The sequence below is a fragment of the Sus scrofa genome, chromosome 9 (assembly GCF_054392235.1).
Source record: "Sus scrofa isolate SSC_HxYL_T2T_F1_AM1 chromosome 9, Sscrofa_HxYL_maternal_Yorkshire_Landrace_v2.0, whole genome shotgun sequence".
NCBI lineage: Eukaryota > Metazoa > Chordata > Mammalia > Artiodactyla > Suidae > Sus > Sus scrofa.
This window is the reverse complement of record NC_139391.1, coordinates 25365603-25389888: the sequence shown is the minus strand read 5'-3', so window position 1 is coordinate 25389888 and position 24286 is coordinate 25365603. Positions and strand designations below refer to the sequence as shown.

Genomic DNA, 24286 nt, shown 5'->3' with positions numbered 1-24286 from the left:
GCGCTAGGCCAAGAGGTGTTACTGTCTGTAACTGCATCTGTACAGGTGCCTATGCTGCTACAGCACACGGCTAAGTTTCTTAAGCCTTGGGAAGCTTTTTCTCTCTCTCCCCTCTCTGTAAGCTTGGCCAGGGAAGATGCTTAGGTAAGGAGGAAGGGAAGAGACAGCGAGTTTCAGTGGCCAAAGATAAATGAGCAAGAAATCTTGAAAGTTAAGAATGAAACATCTGAATATGATAAAGGAAACAATAGGTTTTTAGAGAAGGGGAAAGATGTTGTCATCGGATTAAAAACAAAACAAAACATGACTCCCTTAGATCAGAAAGAATTTTCAAAAGGGGGATTTGGTGGAAGGGGGACCATAACCATGCGAAATCTAGCCAGCACCTGGGGAAAGGTTTGTACTTGTGCCGTGAAATAAAGAGTTGACATTTCAAGATGTTGGCTGGAGGCGGAGCTGGAACTAAAATCATGTTCTGTCTGGGCATCGGGCCCAGTAAGTTCAATTGCAGGAGAAGCTCAGCTAGACATTCCCAGACCTATAGTGGAATCTGTGATGGAAGCATCTAGACGAGACGGACAACCCTGTAGGTCTTCATTAAGAGAACTGCTTGTGCACTGAGAAGTTTCTATAGAAACTGAGACGTTTCTATGGAAAGAGTATAGATGTAGGAACGAAGATGGCGAAACATGAAAACGGATGCCATGATTTTGATCATGATTCTTGGATTTGTATCTGGAGCAGCCTAAAGGGACTCCTGCCAGGGTCGACTCTCATCTGTCAACTGTCCCTCTCTTCTTGGACCCACTCTCATCTGGTCAAAGGTGCTGTGGTTGCCAAGGCCGGGAACACTGTGGAAGGTCACACTGACTCTGAATTGGTCTCAGGAGGCATCGTAGGGTAAACACATTGGCTGCCTGGGGCATCAGTCACCATCATTTATTCCACTCACCCTGGGTGGATGTCAACAGAAGCATTGGCAGGGAGAAGGAATGAGGAGGCAGAGACCTTGACCGGAAGGGTTAAGATTGGATCTAAGATAAACACAAGTGGAGATGTACACTAGCGCTAACAATGCTGGCATGGAAATCTTGCGGGAAAGGTTACATGCAGCACCAGCAGGCATGCTTATCTGCATGCAATCATACACACACATGCGGGGATGCTGAAGAATCATAAAATTGACTTGGATTAACGGGTCAGGTGGCTCGTCAGGCTGAGCATCAGAGACAGGTGTGGCTGTAGGATTTCTGAAGAGGTGTGCAAGCGAGGGCATGCTGGGGTGGGTGAGAACATGCTGAGTGCCTGGATCATGCCATGGGGAGAGGCAGTGCTGTCAGGCTGTAGAGGTCCTTGCAAACTGGAGCCAGGGGAGGAGGGAGATGAACTGGTGACTGATGGCAGAGGGCAGCTCCTCCCACAGCTCAGGACAGGACAGCAGGAGCCCTGTGGCCTGTGAGCTTTGCACTGGAATCTTTCTCGAGCTATTTAAAAGAGGTAATGACTACTCTGGGGACACATATGGAACCTGACTCCTACTGGGGGTGATGCGGAAGGAAACACCATAAGTGACAGCACAAGACAACCAGGCGAGGCACAGGTGTGACCCTCCCTCTTGCCAAGGAAGAAGACACTGCGTTGGATCATAACTTAACGACCCCCAAACGAGTGAGAAGATACAGAAGTGGAGGCATCTTTCATGGCTCAGAAAAGGTTCCATTTCAAGTGCGTTAAGTGGAAATGAAGAAGGCGTTGAAAGCTTGGGGTGAGGACAGTCTGTACAGGGATAGTGTGATTAATGCCCATTAAGTAAAACAAAGACCTTCTATAGGTGTTTCGTAAAATGAAAGATGTAGAAAACAAGCCCTTTCTTTTGGAGAGTTCAGAGGACCCTCTGCTGAAGTTCGAGTGGGGGCCACAGGACATTCTTTTTCCATGCCTCAGTAAAACAGATGGGAAAGGCTTTAAATGCTTTCCCCAGATCCAGCCATTCCTGGGAAGAGAGGCAGGTTCCTGCCCATCTTATCCAGGCAGTGACACGAAGAAAGAAATGATTCCCCCAGGCCAGCTCTCTGGGTTCCCGGCCTCCCATGGAGAACCGTGGGAAGTCAGCTCCAGCTCCACCCAGCATCAGGTATGAGGCTGGCACATACCTGCCCTGCATTCTGTTTTCCGGTCCCCAGCACTTATTTCCTCTCCACCGCCTCTCCTTGCCAGCGTGTGGAAGGCAGTGGTGCTGTTCTGCCCTCTCTTTTTGCAGCCTGGCGTGCTTCCTTGCTTGCTTGCTTTCAAGGAATTTAAAGGTTGGCTTCCAAGGTCTATCCTGCCTGCATCCATCTGCTTTCTCTATTCGGCTCTCACGGGAAGCTCTCCCGGGCTATACATCTAGGTTCCATTTCCTGCCCTTTCTATCATGAACAGCAGCCAGGAACTCTCCTGGTGGGGCTTTCTGGTCTACAAATGGCACTCCTGCTGCAAAACCAAGGGTTTGGGATCTGTTTTCATTTACTTTTCAAATGGAAAAGGCCCAGTTAAACCAACCTACCAAAGGATCAAAATGAGACAACAAAAAGCCCACACACCTCAAAAGCAAAGACAAAAATTTTTGAAAGAGCTCTAAACAACCCACCCCCCGCTCCCCGCCCCTGGCCCCCAATCCAAACCCCATCAAACCTCAAACAAAGGAGTCACTGGCTACGAGTAATGCAATAGCTGTTAGAGGCACGTATGAAATCTGTGGGCTGCACTTCAGCCTGTCACAGGCAGTTATGAAAGATGTAATTTAATTTGCTTAAAAAAAAAAAACCCGTAAAAGGCAGATTGGATAGCTGTATTTTAACAAATGTGTTTGCACTAAGGGTACCTTCTGTTGAACAGTTCTGCCCACAAGCTGTCTGTAGAATATAGAACATCTCTCGAGCATGCTTGCCACCTTGAAGCAGGGCAGTCGGGAGCAGAAAAAAAAAAAAAAAAAAAAAAAAAAGAACAGAATGCAGAAAAAAGGTGAAGAAAAAGAGAGAAATGAAGGACAGCAAGTCTAGTACCATCAATACATTTAGAAATGAGATTAGCCAAGTGTGACAATAGAATTTAAATGACACACAGAAAGACATTAAGATCGCAGTAAATAACATACTATGGAAAATCCAGCCAGAGCGCACTTTCTGTGCAGCTTAGCTACAGAGTCAGAACGAAAGCACAGGTCGATTATTCATTTTACTGGCTCTTTTGCATTCCAGCACTATATATCTTTTCATCTTAGCACTAATCGTTAGTGGCTTTTTTTTTTTTTAATTTTTAAATTTTATTTTATTTTTTGGCTAGTTGCTCTGAACAGTCAATGATGACATTGCCCATTATTGCTCTGAAGGACTCAAACTTACCAACGATGTCAAACCACAGAGGGGTGTTGGCTGGCTGTACAGACACCACCCCTACAATCTCCGTGACTCTATCGCTTTCCATGACTGTGAAGTTATAAAATGGCTCATCGAAGGTCAGCGGTACAGGTGAAGGAGGTGGTTTCTTAATCCATTCAATGTGGAGGCGGGCCGTGGAGGACTTCTGGGGGCGCCCATTGTCCACTGCCTTTATCTACTCACATATGGAGAGAAAAGAGAGCTGTCTTAGAGCCTGGGTCCTTGTCTGTCTGGAGATATGGGTCTGTCACTCACATGTCCTTGGGCTAAGAGTCCCTCCTCATCACAGGGTTGGCAAGGGGATGGAGAGAGGGGTGATGTGGGAGAAGGGGCTCAGGAATTGGGGAAACAACCTGGTCATGGGGGTGGGGCGGACACACCAAAATTGCCAAAAGGTGACCTGAATCACTGGCAACCTTGGCAGTTGTGGAAAACTTAAAAAACAAACGTTGCACTTACAACTTTTAGTGTTTTATGGACATGAATGATAGTCACATGAGTGGGAAGAACTAATCTGACTCCTTACACTTCTGATGGGGGTGCCAAAAGGGAACAAAGTGCCGTGCCACAGAGACACATAGACTTGTCATGTGGAATTCCAGGAGGGTGATGGGAGGAGGTATGGGAAAGCCATCAGCCTGGCTCAATATGTCTCAGAGGCCCTTCAGTTACGGCAACTCTGAAAGGATGAAGGAGAGCTCTCTTGGTGGAAACAAAGGCTCCTGGAGGCAGTGGAGTGAGGAAGAGGATGTTAACGACTCTTCTCCACGGTCTGATTCAAGGGCTGAGAAGAGCCTCTTTTCTTACCCAGATGTGCTGTGGTATCTTGGACTTAAATGTGTGTGTGTGGTGATGGTGGTGGTGGGGTGCTGTTAAGTCTAATAAGTAGACATCGGAAAGTTTTTTTTTTTAAATCAAAATAAAACAGGATTTTCAAACATTAATAATAACTTTTATAGGTGAGAAGCTAATAGTTACCACCTTTAAAAACAGTGACAACTCATGGCTCCCTAATGCTGTGTGTTCATGGACGATCATTTTGCCCCAGAAAATTCCTGGGAGATGAAGGGCCTTGAAGATACATGTCTTAGGTTGAGTTTTCTAGGAGCAGAGTCTGAAACAGGAATTTGAGCACAAATGATTTCAGGAGAAAGTGTCCCCAAGACAAAGGGGATGAAGAAAGCAGGATGGACATGGGAAGATGCTAACCAAGGATGTGGTCTCAGCTGAAGTCCAACCTCAGTCTGATCCCAAAGGGAGCTCTGAGTCATTAATTTTTGGATCCACCTAGAGGCAAGGAGGTTGCACTTTAATATCTGGTGTCAATTAGTTATTGGCCGTGGGCTGCTGGGCTGGGGTAGGAATGTGGAACCTATTGGGCTGAGAAGTTCAGCCAAGGATGACTCTCTGGAGAAGGGGGTAGCTGTGAGCCCTTAGCATCCAAGACTAACGGCAGTTGGGGGATAGCTGCATCAGCCTTTTGATAAAGGGGATCCAGGCAGGGTACCCACTATATCCACTACAATCCACCCCCTCCTCAAAAATTTCCATTGGCAAGTCTCACACAATTACAACAGCACATATTACACCAGAGCTGTTGATGGTAGAAACAGGGCGGGTTTTTTATTCTTTTCTTTCTCTTCCCACTCTGGATACATTACTGAGCAGGGAAAGGAACTCAAGTCCAGACCATACGAGTACAAAGATAAATAAATGCACTCAGACTGACCTTTAATCTAATAAAGGATTGACCATAGACAGGGGAGAAGACTGAAAGCTAAGAGAAGGACAGCAAATGGCTCTAACCCTTGATAGTTGTTGGGATCCTGAAAAGTGCCCATCACCTGTGAGTGTGACCAGTCCCCTTTCTGGCATAGGCCCTACATGTCTAAAATGGTTGAGACCTGGGGAGCAGGCTGGCACCTTAGATATGGGAGCTTAAGTCTGTTTGATATGGTGTTCATGTTTATTTTTATTTTTAATTTTCTAACAATAAAAATTGTCATTTTTCACTTGTTTTTTTTTTCCACTTTTTACAGAATAAGCCCAGCTGTGATTTGCGCCTCACAATTCATACAGCTAAATTCATGTTCTATCACACTGTCAACAGTTACAAGAGTTGTTTCCATTGGGATGTCTTCAAGACATGTTGAGTGGTGGATAAATTATGTCACTCTGCTATTCCCCTCCCCTCAGTTTACATCTATGCTCAGTACCTTGGAGTGACTTGGAGCTGCAGGAGGTGTGGTTGAGTACATGAGGGAGCAGGCTGTACACTAGGAATGGGAAGGTTGGCTAATGGGGCATGATCCAAGGAAACAGCCTCATTATTTAAGAATATCACTGAAACAGAAAGTAGCCTTCCCCTGTTGTGCGGCTGCACTTTTTCCTCTAGAGATTTATTGCTTAAAAAACATACTTGAATAAGGCAATAACTTCCTCCTCCGCATTAATGTTATTGAAAGTCAAAAAAAAAATCTTACCGTTAGAATGTCATAACTTCCTGCTGTAAATTGCTTTCGGGAAGAAACCATGCCGGTTTTGGGGTCAATGAAGAACTTTCCATCATCATTGCCATCCACGATACTGTAGGAGATTTCTGCGTTGGGGCCCTCATCTCTATCAAATGCAAAAGCCCTGTAAATGGGTTCTCCCCTCTTCTTCCGGTCCCGTTCTGGCAGCTTGATCTGGTAGACCTTCTCCGGAAACTGGGGCTTGTTGTCATTTTCATCCAGAACCTGGACCACTACCCAAATGGTCGACTGTTTTGGAGAGAAACCGCCATCTGTCACAGTCACCTGAGTTTGGAGAGAGAAAGCCTTTTGTAATCAGAAAAGAGAAAAAACGTTTCCTAACCCCTCTTCCCCTGCCACCCCACGAAAGGTCTAGTCTGTGCCTGAGGGCAGTTCGACATCTCTTATTCCTGTCGTTCAGGTCAAATGCGTAACTCTTCATAAAATCAGGGAAGACCCTAAAACCAGGAACGGAAGTCATTGCCGAAAGGGCAGGAAAGAGGCAAGGTGCTTGTTATGGTGTGGCGTGGAGAGGGAGAAGAAATAGGATTGATTTTCCAAATGTGGCAGGTTATACAGCAGTAGGTGACCTAAAATATAACCCTCTCAATAGAGACAAAAAACAATATAATCTTTATTATATGACAACCCATGGGTGTTTCATCTAATACTTGGGCAATATCATCACCATCTAAATTCTTTTTTTTTTTAATTTTTTTTTTTTTATTTTTAGGGCCACACCTGCAGCATACAGAAGTTCCTGGGCTAGGGGTCAAAATGGAGCTGCAGCTGCCGGCCTACACCACAACCACGACAACACGGGATTCCAAGTGCATCTGCAACACACGCGGCAGTGTGTGGCAACGCCGGATCCTTACCCCACTGAGCAAGGCCAGGGATCGAACCAACATCCTTACAGACACTACGCTGGGTGGGTTCAGTGAGCCACAATAGAAACTCCTAAATTCTTTCAGTATTCATGTTTCTTGCTTTCTTTTCCTTATTCCTGTGAAATGTGTGATGTTTACTTTGTCACCAATAACAGGAAACCTGTGATGCATACTTCACAATTTTGCTAGCTGATGGTAAGCACCTTTGATAGTGAAACTATGTTTTTAAGTCATGAAATAATTTTTTTTTTTCCTCTCTGGCAAGTGGAGGGGGATGGTCACCCGCTTTCCATATCTCTGAGATGTATGTATGTGTGTCTGTGAAAATTGAGAGAGGAGAGAGGAGAACACGCAGATAAAGAATTTGCACGGCAGATGCAAAATGTCTTTGAGTCGTAGCGTGAATAATCCTCTTGGTCACAGTGGTGATAATTACTACCACATGGATACTTAACATGTGGATGGGGACACAGGTCCAAGTGCTCTTCCACGCAGTATCTCATTCACGTTCCCAAACACTCCCAGTAAGTGGAGCAGGGTTATGGAGTCCCATTTTGCAGATGAGGAAACAGAGGCTTGAGGTCCCATTGTTATGAAGTCTAAAGTCAAGTGTGAAACTTCTGGCAATTCTTGATATCGTGTTTAACCACAAAACCTAGAGGGACCTCTATTCAATCTTTAAATCATTGCCTTGAAGCAGACAGCTTATGACCTCCAAAGATATATATCTTTGGAGGCTGGAAGGAACATAAAGATACAGTAGGTATCAACAGGAGAAAAACAACAGCGAATTACATCAACTGGTCATTCCGTTTTTCACCTAATAAAGCAACCCGACAGGAAAAATGGGTGGGTGGGTTGGGGGGAAGGACCCAACGTGGGAAAACAAATGAAAGGCTTTTTGCAAAATGCACCTGCAATCTAATTCAGTTTCCCTTAACAGGCTGCTTAAGAGGGCGGCTTGCATAGACTTCAGGTCCGTTTTCATAGCAGTTCTTGCTTTCTTTGAAAAATCAATCAAGTCTCCTTCCAAGGTTATTTTCCCCATGGGTTCGTTATGTTTCACAAAAGAAACACGTCAGGGCCAGTATGTGCCAAGGCTGGATTTTGACTTTTGAGCCAATTCCTGGATACGCTGAGCTCTGAAGAGGCACGTTTTGCAGTGTTGCTGAACGCAAACGTTATACTCCCAGGTGAGCTGTGTTGACCAAAACACATTGATTTCTTGGCTGCTCCACTCCTCTGCCTCTCTTTTCTGCTTGAAAGGCCCCCTTTCCAAATTCAGACAATTCTCAGTGTCTTCACTGTGCACAAAATCACCTCCTCAGGGCTTGTCAATAAACGCCCTGCAGGGGGCTCCCAGGTGGCACTTGGGGGCCACCTCAGGGCCAGGTGGCTGCTGGGGAACAGAGAGACCCTCCTGGCCGCAGGTCACCCTCACTGGAGGATCCTGCTGCCATAAAAATGCTTTCTTTTGAAATTGACCTGGATTTACAAGCCCAGGTTCTCGAAGTGTCTGCTTACAGGCAGGGAAGGGCAGCAGGCACACAAGGGCACGAAGCAGCCTCCAGGAGAGCTGGGGGGTGGGGAGCCAGGCTCTCCTCCATCACCACCTCTCCCCAGGCACCAGGTCCCATGCTCCCTCAGAACACACTCTCTTCTGCCCCAGGGCTTTTGCACGTGCCGTCCTCTGCCCCTCCCTTCACCTGGATCTTGCCTCCTTCTCCTTTGGGTACAGCCATTAGCTCAAGGATGCCTTCCTGACCCCATAGACCAAGTGGAAGCCCCCCACTGACTCCCTCTCCTGAATTTTGTACTTTTGTTTTCTTTTTATGGCCACACCTGCTGGCATATGGAAGTTCTGGGACCAGCGGTCAAATCGGTGCTGCAGGTGCAGCCTATACTGCAGTCACAGCAACACCGGACCTGAGCTGCATCTATGACCTATGCTGAAGCTCACAGCCATGCTGGATGCTTAACCCACTGATGGAGGCCAGGGATTGAACCTGCGTCCTCACAGTGACAATGTGGGGTCCTTCACCCGCTGCTCTTAAGCCATCCTGTACTTTTCTTTTTGCAGCACTTACTATTGTAGAAATTAATTAAATGGGTGCTTCTCCATTGAGCTGATAAGCTGCATAAGGACAAAAGCGGACTTTGCCTGTTGGTTCACCACTCTGACCCCTGTGACAAGCCACACGGAACATGCTCCACAGATGCTTATTTAATGAATTAGACTCTAACTGAGGTCCTATTTGGAGATCTCTTTAGCCGAAGTAGCCTTGCCCTGTAAAACCTTCGTAGATCACTCAAGGCCCTTTACATGGTCCCTCCACACTGGCTCTGCCCACAACGCTTCCACTGTCTTTTTTCTTTTTTTTTTTTTGTCTTTTTACCTTTTCTTGAGCCGCTACAGTGGCATATGGAGGTTCCCAGGTGAGGGGTCTAATCGGAGATGTAGCCACCGGCCTATGCCAGAGCCACAGCAACGCCGGATCCGAGCAGTGTCTGCAACCCACACCACAGCTCACGGCAACGCCAGATCCTTAACCCACTGAGCAAGGGCAGGGAATGAACCTGCAACCTCATGGTTCCTAGTCGGATTCGTTAACCACTGCACCAAGACAATGGAACTCCATCCATTGTCTTTGCTCATGGCTTTAACCACCACCTGGGCTCTGATCATTGCCCTAAATACACTCTTGTGCCTAAGCCTCATTCCACATCTCCAAACCAATGCGTTTATCTCTTTAGTAGGAATCTACTTGCCGGACATCTCTCAGGTACTCCAACACCCCCAAAGTCACAGACTGAAATCATTACCCTCAAACCTCCCCCGTCTATTCGCATCGTCTCAGTGAGGGACACCCCCAGCTCCTCACACTCTGGTCCATCCCAGAATCCTGGGCATCCTTCTCAGGTCTCTGTTCGGTCTCACGCCCCACAGTTAACCAAACATGGAGCCCAGCAAGCATCTCCTGTGTGCTTCCCACACCCATCTCTTCGGCCACACTGCCCCGGGACAGGTCTCATTTGCCTCTTTGGATTCACTGTGGTCTCTTGGTTGCCTTGCCCCCAGCCTGCACTTTGTGGTGTAAAGTGTTATTTTTTTCCTCAAAAATCTGATCATGACATTGACCTGTATAACATTCTTTAGGGCTCCCTGAGGTTCTGGATCTGGCCTGCCTTGATTATGTGCTACCTGCCCGCTTCCACCCTCTGTGCTCACCCTCACACGCAGCCTGGGGCGGGGGCGGGGGGGCTCCTGAGCATGCCAGGCTCTTACACCTGCTTTTCACTGCATAGCTGTTTGTCCCCATGCCTTCTCTTGGGGATAGACCTGGCTCTTTCTAGAAGCTTCGACTCAAACACTCCTTCTGTGAAGCCATTCCAGCCTCCTGCAGACGTCTGCAGGTCCCCTCACTATGTTCCCACTCTGTGCACAGCTCTAGAATACGAACTATCTTCTTGGAATTTTAAGTGTCTGTTGGTTGGTTGGTCTGCACTCAGTCCTTCCAGACTGGGAGCAACCTGAGGTCAGGGACAGTCTCATTCATCGTTCTGTTCGGACACGTGGACTCTTATTTAGCGCTAAGCGCCAAATAAATGTTGCTGAATGAGATTAAGAAATTAATGACTGTACCTTACTCCAAACTCTTCCCTATGATAATAAATGAAGGAAACATTCAGACACAGAAGGGTCTCTGCTTTTTTATTTATGGGAAATGAAGAGACTGATTAACGTAAGATCTCCCAATGCTTCTCACTTCATGATTCTCTGAAAGGGGGTTAGGGAGAGGAGGACAATTGTAACCATGCACCCTGGGTTTATATCCATTGTGCATGACTGAAAACACTGCCAATCTCATGACGACATGGCACAATTTCTAGCCACTTCCACAACTGTGCTGGCTACTGCAGACATTTGTCTACAGTTTACTGAAATGATCTGTCTTCTGGCTCCTTGAGGACACTGTGAGCTACTCAGAGGCAACCTTTTCTTCATTTCTTTCCTGGAAACTACTCTTGACAAATATTTGCTGAACTGCACTTTGTCGCTCCTGATCTCAAAGTCTAACACCTGTTATTATTTCTCTGTACCTCCTCATGTCTCCAGCCATATTTGTACCTGGAATAGTAATCGTTGACGATTCCATCAGATCCTCAGGCTTCACACTTCATCTGCCCTAGACCTCAGCCCATCATGTGGAATCAGCCTATATGGGAGGAACAGCAGCACTGGAGATCGAAGCCAAACCAACTGAGATAAATCCCCATCATCTCCTCCTCTGCATCATTTTTCATTAATGATGCAAGGAATTAGCCATTGTTTAGAAACCATTCATGTGTACTCTCGCTCTGCTCCCTTAACCTAGATTTTCTGCTCTCATCATTGATCAATAATCAGTGGTTTGGCAATTAATCAAAATCCTGAAAGATTAATTCCTTCAGTTATTCGCTAACAAAAGGAACCACAAATAATGCATTACTCCTGAAAGGACAGCACAGCCCGCTTCAATTTTCTACGATACCCTTGTGGTCTGTGAATACCAGGCAGAGCCAGAAGATGATTAGCAAAGTCCGGTGCATTATGATGACAACACTTCAAAGAGGAACATGTTGTTAAGCTATTTGTGGAAGATGAGAGAGCTTTACAGGACCAAAAATGGGTGGACGCTGAGAATTCTGGAGTTATGAAAGCTGGTGGAAGGCCAACTTCTGAGTCATTGAAATTGCCTGATATACGCATTTTTGTTTTTTCCTCTCCCTGCTGTAGAATATGAGTATGTAAGTGCCTGAGAGCTGAGACTTTGCGGCTTGTTCCCAGTGATCACAAGTGTCTGCAAATATGTTCAATATTTTTAAGTTTCTTTTAAAATAAACTCTATTTCTAGGATTCTCCTCAACCCTTAATCTATCAGAAATGGCTATTTCCAGGCCACTGTCCTTAAAAGTTGTAAACCTCTCTTCAGGGATTACATATCTCCACCCCCACCCCACCCTCCAGTCTACTTTATATTTGTTCTTGGCACTATTTTTCATCTACTATATTATTTCACATTTCACATATAAGCGTGTTTACTGCATGTCTGCCTCTGTTAGAAGAGGAGCTCCATAAAGCATGGATCGTCATCTCTTTTTTCTGCCATAAATACATCCCTAGCATCTGCAAGAGTGGATGTGATAAGCATTCAATAAATATTTTTAAATGCATTAATGAAATATTCATCCAGTGCCTTCTAGTTACAAAAGTCTTTTCGAGGCAAACTGGGAGATGAGCCAACCAATTAACCAACCAACCGAGCAGCCAACTAACCAACACCAAACAAGCATGTTTTCCAATCAAATTCACCCCACCCTATGCCCCAAATGCTCTGCAATGTTCCTGACCTATAGTCATCTGGCCTTAGTTTAGCTAGTTTTGTTGTTTTGTTTTGTTTTGTTTTGGGGGGGAATTGTGTGTGTGTCCTTTTAGGGCCTCACCCGCAGCATATGGAGGTTCCCAGGCTAGGGGTCGAATCAGAACTATAGCTTCCAGCCTACACCACAGCCACAGCAATGCCAGATTCAAGCTGTGTCTGCTACCTACACCACAACTCATGGCAACGCTGGCTCCTTAACCCACTGAGCGAGGCCAGGGATTGAACCTGCATCCTATGGATGCTAGTTAGATTCGTTTCCACTGAGCCACAATGGAAACTCCTCCTAGTTTAGATAGTTTTAATAAGAATGAATGCCCTATGAAGCAGCCCATTTGTTGTTTGACAAGTTCAATCTTCCCAAAGTTCTTGTTCTTCTTGAACCTGAATCTATATACCTATTCTTAGCCTAGACTCTGTAGGTTACTTTTACTCTTTGTACCTCTACAAATAAAGTCAAACTCCTGTTCTGTGTCGTCCCAGTTATCTACTACTGTTAACCCAACCTAGGCAGCTTAAGACAGCAAGAATTCTTTTATCATCTCTCCTTATTCTAGCATTTTAGGGCAGCACCTATGGCATATGGAGGTTCCCAGGGTACAGGTGGATTTGGAGCTCCTGCTGCTAACCTACACCACAGCCACAGCAATGCGGTATCCAAACCGTGTCTGTGACCTACATACACCACACCTCACAGTAAGGCCAGATCTCTGACCCACTGAGCTAGGGCAGGGATCGAACCCGCATCCTCAGGAATACTAGTTGCATTTTTTCCCACTGGGCCACAGCGGGAGCTCCCTGAATGGAACAGTTCTTACTTGGAGTCTCTCATGCCATTGAAGTCATAGGTAGCAGGGCCTGTAGTCATCACACATGCCTTTTGGTTGATGGTAGCCACTGGCTGGGACCTTAGGTGAGGCTGAGGTCAACAGGCCCAATAGCTACAAGTGGTCTTTTTGTGTGGCCGGTGCTTCTTCACAGCATAGTGGCTGGATTCCATGAGCAAAAGTGTAAAGAGCAGGAAGAGACAGGTGCCAGTTTATTAAGGTCTGAGCCCAGAATCTGGCATAGCATCTCTTGATCCATATTCTCTCGGCCAACAGTCCCAGAGTCCAGATCCAAGCAGAGGGGTCATAAACCCCAGCTCGAGATGAAAGGAGGGTCCAGTAAGTTGGGAGGCCATATTTTAAAACTATCATACTCATAAATCCCTGAGCATATTTGAGAATTCTCACCCCAGATTGTAAAATTTCTGATTCATATAATCATCTCTCAGGTCATTCACTGCGTATAATGAATTGCTATTCATTATATGGGTTGCTTCTGTCAGGATGTTTCCTTATATACCAACTTCTTTCTTAAAATACAATAGTCAGAATGAAACAATAGCATATCAAACTCACTTGACTTATGCAAATCTCTGTAGTCCTACAGACAATCTCATGTCTACTTATTCAACCCATGTGTCTACTTATGTTGAGTGGCAGCCCTGTCACACAGCTCTATGATACGAATGGATTAAGCCACTTATATATTTTTCTTGGAATAAACCATAAATGTGTGATTTCCTTGCGAAGGTCAAAGGGCAGGATTTTACATGTGTTCCTACTGAATTTCATCTCATTGGAGATTTTGGCTTGTTATTCTAGGCAGCTGGAAAAACCATAATGATGACAGGTAGCAGGTAGCAAAAGCTCACTACGCATCAAGGACTTACGGCAAAAGGCACAGCCCATGCTTCAAGTGTTCCTTTTATTGTTAAAACTATTTCATGAGATAGGTACTGTGCTTACACCCATTTGATCGATAAGGCAACTCAATTTATGAACTTGTCCAAGGTCACACTGCTCATAGTGACAAGGCTTTGTTTAAATCCTGGCAGTCTGGTTTCAAACCAGGGACCAGCACACTACATTCAAAGCGGGCCACTAGCTTTTATAAATAAAGTTTGATTGGGATACAGACATGCCCACTTGTATAAACATAAAATCTATGACTGCTTTCCTGCTTTACAGCTGAGTACTTGAAAAAGAGGTTGTATGGGCCACAGAAGGTAAATAATTTTTTTCTTTTTTAAAATATGAAAGTTCCCAGGCTAGGAGTCAAATCAGAGCTGCAGCTGAGGCCTACATCACAGCCACAGCAATGCCAGATCCAAGCTGTATCTGTGACCTACCCTGGATCCTTAACCCACAGACCGAGGCCAGGGATTGAACCCACATCCTCAGAGACACTATGTCAGGTTCTTTGCCCACTGAGCAACAATGGGAACTCCTAAAATATTTATTTTTTGGTCTTTTACAGAAAACGTTTGCTGGTCTCTGTTCTAAAGCGTATGTTCCACTGCCTCGTTGGTGACAGCAATATCACAGACTGCACGCCTGCTATGCTCAGTCCTCTATGTGATTGCTTACCTGGTCACCATTTTTCACAGGAACCCTGGAGACATTTCTATTCTGCAGCTGGAGACAAGGAGACTCAGAAGTGAAGTAACTTTTGCAAGGCTACTCAGCCAGTAAGGGATAGGATGCGGGTTTGCACCCAAGTCAGCTTGGCGTCTCAGCTTCTGCTCTTTTCCTTACCCTGCAGAGCCTATGCAGAAGCATCTGTGAACCATATGTTTAAAATTCCCTCCCCAAGTGAGGCTTTGGATCAGCATCAAATTCCTAACTGTGCTTCTAGAATCGAGCTTCTCCCTCCTTTGGTAATTGGGACCATCCTTGACTATCTCTAGCCTTGTGACACTTCGTGTTCTCCTCAACTGCTAGAAAACTGCCACCAGGTCGTGGGTCATTGTTGCAACTTCTTCCAGTTCTCCAAGACTTAATTTGGTGCAGCTACATCCCTACTATTTCGTTACATTTCTGCACCCTCAGCCCCTTCTCACCAAAGTCTCAATGCCCTTCTCCCTGATAAAGGTGATGGGGGAAGGGAGGGTGAACCTACAGGGTCCCCAGTTTCTATAATCTCTTATTTATTTATCAGACACTGAATATTTACTCTGTGCAAGCACTCTTTTAAGTGCTTAATAAATATTAACTCATCTAACCTCACCTTAGGGGGAAGGTGGGATAATTATTAGAAAGAGGCTGAGAAAGATGAAGTACAGTAGATTCAACCTGGTCCAGGGTCTTTGCCCCTAACTCCTGCCCCATGCTGGCTGTCACCTAAATGCCTGCCCCACCTCCTTCCTGTGAACACAGTTGGAACACACCCTTTCGTTGGCCTGGCACCCACAGTTTCAGCCTTAAGCAAAACTGGCAAGTCTATGGCTCCTGGGTCTTGGCTGCTCCATTCTGGCAGCCGCACCCTGAGGCCATACTAGGCATCAACATTTCACTCTTCACACCAAAGGCAGGATGTGGCCTCGCACGTACGGGATAAAATTATCCAGAGCGCTGTTACTACCAACCCATCTGTCACTGCTAGGCTGAGCACCCCCAATCCCCAATATCTCTGCTTCCCAACTTGGCTGCCGCATACCTTCTGCCCATCTGGCCATACCCCTTCTTCTTCCCAAATACTCTGGGCCCTTTTCCTGAGCCTCCTGATTGCTCGGAGCTATTTTAGCACCTGATTCTCTGCTAAAGCAGAAGACAAAGCTTAAAAGAGATTTTACTCAAGATCGAAAGGCTCAAGGCCTGGCTACTAGATTCTGCATGAGGAAGAAATCTAGAGATAGAGGTGGTTTAAACTAAGGCAGAGCTTCCAACTCCACGTGGCAAGTGTCAGATGTGCCGCAAAGCTGATCCTCCTGACTCCTGGGTGGAAGCCTGTGGTCTCTTCTACCTGGACCTCTACCTGAGGTTGGCCTTTCCCTTTCCCTAAAGGTATCGTGCAAATGTTATCATCTTCTTTGTGAACCATAGAGGGACAAAGGTTAGGAAGCCCAGTAATACATTACAAATAACATCACCCTTCTCTCGGATCTGACTGTATTCTAACACGGTTTTCCTAGAGGTCACTGGATTCAAAGGACACACTCTCCGTGGCTATGACTTCAGATGCCGTGGCTGCTGATAATTCTGGTGAGGATGCTATTTTCACTATTTTCTTCTAGACCAGTTGCAGGTGGCAGCTTTCACCACTTACATCTGCTGGGGTACCTCCATTCATGGCCACCACACAGGTAGGGACCCACTGTTGAGAATTTTCTGACCCCTGCCATGTGGTCACATGTACCGCAAAACCTCAGGATAAGGAGAAACTGTCTTTCTGTACTTCGATTATATTCAGGAAAGCACAGTCACTAGACATTAAGAGATTACAAGAGTAGGTGGAGTTTAGACACTCTTCTGGTTTAATCTGCTCATTTTACAGATAAGGAAATGTGTGTAGACTGATGAGCTTCTTACCCCAACATTGTATTACTGGCAATAACTTCAATCTTTCCAAGAGATTAGTTCCACAATTCCAAGATGCCCTTTGAGCGTCAAATGAGGCGTACAATTCATAAATTCTCAGATACAGATAGCTATGTGATTTCAATAAGGCAGAGGTTTTAATTTAGGTATTTTTTCGGAAAGCTCAACTCAAAAAAAAAAAAAGAGCTGTGTTTAGAATGGATGTTATATTTGCTTTTCAGGTTTACTTTTTATCTTCAAAATGTTTCACGGACATTAAGTACTTAATCCTTCCACAATAGCAGAGGGGTTGAAAGCAAGGTTCTTGCTTCTTCACAAGTGGAGCAGCAGAGAATGACCTTCTCAAAGGATAGGCCAGGGCTGAAACCAAGGCGGGGGCTGGGATGCAGACCTGTCTGCCCCTGGCTTCAGACTACTGCATGGCTGGGAAGGCAAGGGCTTCCTGTCATTTCTAGAAAGGAAACTGACCAAAGAGTGAATTAAAGGGTAGGTCCCACAGGAAAAGCAACTCTTGAAGATACGTTTTCTCAAAGGTGAAATCCGTGAACAAAAACTGACCCGTACTATCACCCGTATTTTTCATGGAGGAAAAGAAATGTAAAAAATAGCCTGAAACCATCTGCCCTTGGATTTATTACATGTAATTTCTCTTATCTGACTTATAATTTGGCATTAAGAAACTAAGCAGATAGACCAGCCTGGGATGATGAGGACCTGGCCCAGGATGGTGGGTCATCAGAGCGGAGGAATGGATTCTAGAGACATTTGGAAAGGAAGAGGTAACAGGTTTGGGGCTGATTGGATATAGGGGATGGAGGAGAGGAAAGAGGTGCCACTGATTCACAGGTACAGTAATTAGATATGTTTTTATTGGAGGGAGGAGGAATATTTTAAGAAACAACCACAACAGCATGAGACAGTAACTCATTCTTTACCAGAACCATTAGTAACTCTGATAGTTTGAATTCATATATTTGTTTCTGTGTATTGATGGGGTAATCCAAATTGACTAAAAATAGTAATTAAAAAAAAAAAAAGAAACCAAGCAGAGATGGGAAGGTGTTCTGGTCACTTCCCACCCTGCCCTCCCCATCCTGTGTTGCTTATGTATCATGCAGAGTTGAGGGACTTATCCTCAGATGTGTCAGGAGATGTATACTTTCTAGGTCAAGAAAATTTACTGCATGGTTTATTTTATAAGGGAAAAGTCTATCTAAAATTTAAGAAATGGATGGAACGAGGACTACAAGGAAACAAAGGAAGGGTGGAAGAAGAGATGAGAGGAAGGAAGGGGAAGAGGGAAAGAAGGGGAGTGTAGGGTGAGGCAGGGAAGAAAAGAAGGGGAGGAGAGAAATAAGAAAGGTAGGTAGGTAACCTTTCTGAAGAGGTGAATCTGGAAGGAAGGGGGCAGTTTTCTGAAGATAATGGGATGTGTTACCTTCCAAACAGAGAAAGCCATTGACAAAGTCATGGAAAAAAGAAAATCCATTCACTGGATAAAGAAGATGCAGTGAATAGTGTGTGTGTGTGTGTGTGTGTGTGTGTGTGTGTGTGTGTGTGTGTGTGTGTGTGTGTTTATTACACACAGTGGAATAGCACTCCGCTATAAAAACAAATGAAATAATGCCATTTGGAGCAACATAAATGGACCTACAGAATATTACACAAAGTGAGATAGGTCAGAGGAAGATGAATGTCATGTGATATTGCTTACGTGTGGAATCTAAAAAATGGTACAAATGAATTAATTTACAAAAGAGAAACAGACTCACAGACATAGAAAACAAACATAAAGCTACCAAAGCAGAAAGGGAAGGGCGGAAGGGATAATTTAGGAATATGGGATTAACAAATACCTACTACTATACACAAAATAGATAATCAACAAGGAGCTATATTCGAACTCTTGAAACAACCTATAATGGAAAAGAATCTGAAAAAACATTTACATATATAAAACTGAATTACTTTGTTGTACACCTGAAACTAAGACAATATTGTAAATCGACTATATTGCAATTTTTAAAAATCACAAAAAAAGGAGTTTCCGTCCCGGCTCAGTGGTAATGAACCTGACTAGTATCCCTGAGGACTCGGGTTCAATCCCTGGTCTTGCTCAGTGGGTTAAGGATCCAGTGTTGCCGTGAGCTGTGGTGTAGGTCGCAGATGTGGCTTGGATCCTGAGTTGCTGTGGCGTGGGCCAGCAACTGAAGCTCTGATTTGACCCCTGGCCTGGAAACTTCCATATGCCTCAGGTGTGGCCCTCAAAAAAGAAAGAAAGAAAGAAAAAAAAGAAAGAAAGAAAGAAAGAAAGAGAGAAAGAAAGAAAGAAAGAAAGAAAGAAAGAAAGAAAGAAAGAAAGAAAGAAAGAAAGAAAGAAAGAAAGAAAGAAAGAAAGAAAGAAAGAATTCACTGAATGCTAGGATTGCCAGTCTTTGGGTAACAGATTAGAAAAATCCGATGAGAGTTTGCTCTGAACCATCTTTCAGAAAGTCTGTTTTTCCTAAAAAGTTGTTTTTTAGAAGGCACAAACCAGAGGGGCTGTGTGATCCATGCAACCATGAAACCTAGATCTTGGGGCCATTGACTCACACCCTTCATTTGCCCAAAGGTACCACATTACCAGGGTGCCCGAGGGCAAACCCTGCTCACAATCCAGCTGGAGACAGAGAACCTGTGGTCTGCCTTCTGCAGGGCACCGATTCCCACAAGGCTGTGACCCACTGGCAGGGGGCTAGCACAGAGCTGGAACAGAGGTGTGCTCAGAAAGTATCTGTTCGTTAAATGCATGTTGAACCTTGTATCTCTGGACATTGAAGGCATCTTTTCCTCACCATGTTTAGACATAGCACCTGCTCAATGGCAGCCTTCTTAGAAAGATCCTTGACCAATTCACTTTGCAGCAGCTGCTACTACTACAACTTGGTCCAAATCTCTTCTTTGCACTTCAGGAAATAAAGTATTTCCTAGCCCGACATCTCTTCAAGCTTTTTTTTTTTTCCCCTTGCAAAGATGTATATGTTGGCTACTAATCTCATCACATTTCCATTTCCTTCCAGGCTCATCTGCTCATCATTTTCTATTCATAAAACTTGCTTGATTCTAATCTTCCCTATCAGCAGGAACTAAACACCTCCTCAAAGTTTCTTTAGAACGATGGTGATTATCCCACATGTGCTAACTCCCCCTTTCAAACAGATGGGTCCAATCTGTGTCCTCACATGTGGGCCATTAAGAAAGTTCTGCCAGGAACCAAGATGTGACATCACATTAGCCCCAGGACTAAATCCCCCCGCACTACTTCACAATTCCCCTGACCTCAAGGCCTTAGTCAATCCATCCACCACTCCACATTCCCTCTCTGTGAGATGGAATCCACTCGGTATGAATTACTGTGGGAAGCGTGTGTGAGTAGCTTCCGCTCTATTTCACAGCACCGGACCTCACACTTTATGTTACTTTTATCCTGGCAGACTCTCATGCCTTCGCTCCACTGATGATGCAATTCGGGTTTAAGCTCTAACACTTCCGCCAGGCACCTATTTTTGGTCTTTCTTTCCACAGTAAAGACTTATGCAAAAACAAGGACACTGTTCTCATTACCGGCTCAGGAGACACAGCTTTTCTCCTCTTGGCAATTCAACATAGACTGGCGGGGCAACTTCGCAGGTCATTTCACACCTTGTCTACCTAAAAACACGAATTTTAAATCTCTCACCTTTAAAAAAAAAACTAGGCCCATGTGTAGGTATGACAGCACATATGGACCAAGGAGGGATCACGAACAGGGGGCCCAGAGATAGATATTGTTTGGGCTGTTCTGTGTACTGTAAACATTTCTGTCTGCCTCTAAAACTAGAGCCATAGTACATAAAAATTCAAATATCCAGCTTCTCCCGAAAACTCACAATAATTGGCCCATCCCTCCCTATTGTGTTCCTAACTGCCACCACGTCAGATGCCATTCATCATCAGTGCTGTGCAGACAATCTTCTTGGAGTAGAGAAATATTTCTCATTATCCATATGTCTTTTAAAAATGGCTATGGAAGAGAGACGGAGAAGACTGCATATTCAAAGGCAAATATGGAAGACACCATATTTCTTTTCCTTCTTTTTTTTGGCTGTGTTCCTGGCATGCGGAAGCTCCCAGGCCAGGGGCTGAATCCGAGCCACAGCAGTGACAACGCCGGATCCTTAACCTACTGAGTCACCAGGGAACTCCTGAGAGCCTATTTCTTTTGGTGAGTGAAGTACATTCCCATAAGTTTAGTAGGCAAACACTCAGCCTTGTCTATTCCTTACTCATTTATGATGCCCGAGTGGGCTCTGTAGACATGTGAGTTTGTAGCTCAAGGTCTCATTAAAAGATCTTGGTAAAAATCTCTCCACCACAGTGGGATGTGTATTTCTTGTGTGGTAGAGAGAAAAACCACAGTTCTTTTTTTTTTAATAAATGTTCATTTTATTTATTTTTTGTCTTTTCTAGGGCTGCATCTCTGGCATATGGAGGTTCACAGGCTATGGGTCTAATCAGAGCTGTGGCCACCAGCCTATGCCAGAGCCACAGCAACGCTGGATCCAAGCTGCATCTGTGACCTACACCACAGCTCACGGCAAGGCCAGGGATCGAACCTGCAACCTCATGGTTCCTAGTCAGATTTGTTAACCACTGAGCCACAACAGGAACTCCAAACCACAGTTCTTAGAGGCTGATCAGAGGGGAAGAAATATACCTTCATCATTCCTTCTTCACATTCTGTGATTTCCAATTTATGATTTTAGAAGAATTAAGAGAAGTTTGAAAAAAAAAAAAAAGACATCTTTGGCCATGCGATCCTTTAAACAAGAAGCATGACTCATCGTGAATGCTTCTCTTGCCTTCCTCCCACATCTTATCAGTCATTAATTAGGGACACTGCCGCTGCGAAACAGAATCAGGGGTCCTTCCTCGGGATGGAGGCGGCCCTGCAGCTGGAGGGACAGCTTGGTAACCGAGCGTGGGCCCGATTCATTGCCTGGTGACTACCTTGGCCAGGTGTCCCTGAGCAAGGCACAACGTGTATGACTCTAATGACAGCCTGGACAAGTGCCACCTCAGAAATGTCAGTCGTAGCTCTTGGTTCGTTCTTCTCTCTTCTTGGGGTCCAGCTCTCATTATCTCCTGCCTAAACCAACGCACCTGTCTTCAACCTGGTCTCCCTGCCTCTATTCTTGCCTCCCCTCAGAACATGCTTTAGAAGACGGGAGAATCTTCTATTTAATTTTATTTTTGAGAATCTCCTAGAATGAAATTCAATGATGTCAATCCCCTGCTGAAACGTCTTTAATGGCTCTCCATAGCTTAGGACAGGTTTTTTATAAAATGTGTGTCACGGAGAACACCACTCCTACAGGGTGAAAAGGTCCAGCATCTTTGAAGTTTGAACACCACAGATCTTCCCTGGAGCTTCACAATGCACATCAGCCGAGTGAAGGCTCAGAGGAAGTCTAAGTAAAGAAACTGCTTTAACTTTGCTTAAACAAGTGTTTGCCAAGCTTGTTTGAGGACAGAACGCTTTTGTTGAGGGATTCTGATTAACATCCTTCCAGATTTGAAATTCTGAGGAACATATTTTGGGACGTGCTGAATGACAGGATCAAACCTATACTCTTCAGTATGAACCGACAAGGATCTTCAGTGTTGATACAGTTTGTCCATTGGGTTATTCTCAACCCCTAGTTTCCACATACCCTATACCTAAAGTTTTATTATTGTATTTTTTACAGCTATACCTGTGGCATATGGAAGTTCCTGGGCTCAGGATCGAATTGGAGCTGCAGCTGCTGGCCTACACCACAGCCACAGCAATGCAGGATCTGAGCGGCATCTGCGACCTCTGCCACAGCTGGTGTAATGCCGGATCCTTAACCCACTGAGCGAGGCCAGGGATCGAACCTGAATCCTCATGGATTCTAGTGGGGTTCTTAACCTGTTAGGCACAACAGGAGCTCCTAAAGTTTCAATTGCACAATCAGGTCACTTATTCAACAAACCTATACAATGCTTACAACGTACAGGGCTTTAGACACGGGGTATACAGTGCTAAGCAAGAGGGACTCCCTGCCCTTTGGGAGCTCACAAGGGAACTAGCCTTCTAACAGGGAGCATGTACTTAAACACCCAAGCAGCTTTGCTGGGTTTCTCACTGCGTGGATACCCTTTACTCCCTTGTTCTTCTTCCCCCATTTTTTTTTTTTTTTTTGTCTTTTGTCTTTTTTTTGTTGTTGTTGTTGCTATTTCTTGGGCCGCTCCCGCAGCATATGGAGGTTCCCAGGCTAGGGGTTGAATCGGAGCTGTAGCCACCGACCTACACCAGAGCCACAGCAATGCGGGATCCGAGCCGCGTCTGCAACCTACACCACAGCTCACGGCAACGCCGGATCGTTAACCCACTGAGCAAGGGCAGGGACCGAACCCGCAACCTCATGGTTCCTAGTCGGATTCGTTAACCACTGCGCCACGACGGGAACTCCCCCTTCCCCCATTTTTTTTTTTTTTTTTCTGGCTGTACCTGAGGCACATGGAAGTTCCCGGACCAGGATATGATGTGAATATGAACCACAGCTGCAACCTATACCACAGCTGCAATAGTGCCAGATCCCTAACCCATTGCGCTGGGCTCAGAATCAAACTTGCACCTCTGCAGGGACCTGAGACACTGCAGTCAGATTCTTAACCCACTGCGCCACAGTGGGAACTCCCACTCCCTTATTCTTGTAGTTCTTACAAAATCCTGAAAATCCTCAGTAAATGTCTGCTCCTTTATGCTGCCTTCTCAGAGATCATGTTCAAGTAGGATCCCTCCTTTTCTCCTTTTCATGAGTCACTTGACTTGACTCATACTAATATACTGCTGATCACATATCTAATTATTACCTGTCTGTTGTTTTTAACAGTCCTGCACTGAACTAGCTTGTAAGCTCCCTGGGGGTGAAGGTGATGCCGCATCTATCACTATATTGGCAGCATGCAGCACCGTGTCCTGATATATAATAACTGCTAAATTAACATCAGTTTACTTTGACTCTCCTAAGAGGCATCAGGAAAAAGCCCCTGCGTTGGTGAAGGAATTATTTATCCTACTCTATTTTCCTACTTCTAATGACACATTATTTTAATTTTCAGTCATCATGAAGATCTTAGATTGCTAATAAATTAGGATAAATTAGGTGGATATCCTGTGGGTTAGAAACAAACATTCTTCATTATCCCATTAACACAGCCATTAAAAATCCTGTGCTCTCTTGTATTCATCGCAGAACAGGTAAGGTTTGTTATTTCTACATAATAAAATAAAACTCCCTGGGGAAACATGTCTCAGAATACACTAGTAAAAGAGAAAGATGGTTCCTCTTAGATAGTTAAAGCATCTTAATTACTTTCATAAGACAAAAGGGAGCATATGCGAGTTTTAAATAAAGATCAATTCAGGGGACTTAGATTCACAAAGATACATTCAAGGGTGAACGTTATGATCAATATTTAGAGAGTATTTATCATGTATCTGTATTCAGCAAATTTATTGCACATGCACTGACATTCATCCAATCACCTTCCAGGAGAATATAAGACACACACACACACCCCCAGCCCCAGATCTAAACTCTGTCCCTCTTCTGGGAGCCTTCAGAGTTTATG

The 24286-nt window shown here is 44.9% G+C and overlaps 1 protein-coding gene across 7 annotated transcripts in view; it reads right to left on the bottom strand.

Moving 5' to 3' along the window:
- The window catches only part of FAT3 (FAT atypical cadherin 3), a 706846-nt gene that overhangs the window by 139970 nt on the left and 542590 nt on the right, over positions 1-24286 (bottom strand). For 4 of the 7 annotated variants that reach the window (XM_084975652.1, XM_084975649.1, XM_084975654.1 and 1 more), the window contains exons 5-7: positions 5903-6217; positions 3384-3594; positions 2864-2932 (exon numbers count right to left, since the gene is read on the bottom strand). In XM_084975652.1, coding sequence (XP_084831778.1) covers positions 2864-2932; positions 3384-3594; positions 5903-6217 — 595 coding nt within the window. The remainder of the gene's footprint in view (positions 1-2863; positions 2933-3383; positions 3595-5902; positions 6218-24286) is intronic. The other 3 variants (XM_084975655.1, XM_084975650.1, XM_084975656.1) reach the window with 1 other exon arrangement.